Source organism: Cyprinodon variegatus, unplaced genomic scaffold, assembly GCF_000732505.1.
Source record: "Cyprinodon variegatus isolate N-32 unplaced genomic scaffold, C_variegatus-1.0 Scaffold91, whole genome shotgun sequence".
Taxonomy (NCBI): Eukaryota; Metazoa; Chordata; class Actinopteri; order Cyprinodontiformes; family Cyprinodontidae; genus Cyprinodon; species Cyprinodon variegatus.
Genome location: NW_015150544.1, coordinates 857,468 through 858,412, shown reverse-complemented (window position 1 = coordinate 858,412; position 945 = coordinate 857,468). Strand labels below are relative to the sequence as shown.

The window sequence follows — 945 nt, the reverse complement described above, 5'->3', positions numbered from 1 at the left end:
GTATTTATTCAGTTTCAGGCGATATCAGATTTTACCTGGAGTCTTCTGATACCTCCTCGATGAAGTCAGACTCACATGAGGGGCAGATGAAATCCTGAGGGAACAAAAGTTCTTTCTCAGAAATCAACCCATCTCATTTCAGAAATACTCTTCTGGGCTTTCCTCATCTGCTATAAAGGCCGGGGGTTATTCCTGCAAGACAGGCGCCGAATCTGGCTGCAGGGTTCCATCTTACTGATCCACTGCATTATTTGTTGTAAAAAGAGAAGATGCTAATTATTCTCATTTAGTACAAGCTGCTCTTTCCTTATGGTTCTCAGATGTATTTCTTTAAAAGTGGCGAGTTTAAAAAAAAAAAAAAAAAAAAATCTAATTTCTCATAGGTGTCAAATAATTTCACCATTTATAACCTTTAAAAATGCTGACATCTTCATACAAGGAATTTTTCCCTAAACATGACAGGCCTTTAGAACAAATAATTAAAGTACACTTTAATTACTTTTTCTGCTAGAAGTAATACATGATTAATTAAAAGAGGATGTAAAAACACCCCAAATGGTAAAAAAAAAAAAAAAAAAAAAAAGAATTCAAGTATCTAAAAACCTGATCATGTATTAATAAAAACTTAATTAAAAAGTTCCCCAAAAAATATAAAAGATCCTTCTAAGTGATCAGGGCCAAAAAGTATCTAAGAATTTTAATTTCTTAACTAAAGGAACACTTTATTTCTTTTTTTTTTGTTATAAACCACAATCAATGCTTCAGATGTCTTAATTATTACTCTTCAGAAAACAATTGAATCGTTCTTATTCCAGCTCATCTGACCTTTGTCCCTTAAATTCAAAAAGTAAATTCATCTTTTCAATGAAAACATTTGATATCTAAAAATTCAATTTTTTATTTTATTATAAACATATTTTGTTTTTTTGGAGGATATTTTCTTCA

The 945-nt window shown here is 30.4% G+C and overlaps 1 protein-coding gene across 2 annotated transcripts in view; it reads right to left on the bottom strand.

Annotated features, from left to right (window-relative positions):
• LOC107084043 (E3 ubiquitin-protein ligase RNF115-like) overlaps positions 1 to 945 on the bottom strand; it is an 11,589-nt gene that overhangs the window by 9,152 nt on the left and 1,492 nt on the right. For both annotated transcript variants that reach the window (XM_015373686.1, XM_015373687.1), the window contains exon 2: positions 36 to 94. In XM_015373686.1, the coding sequence (XP_015229172.1) occupies positions 36 to 94 (59 nt within the window). The remainder of the gene's footprint in view (positions 1 to 35; positions 95 to 945) is intronic.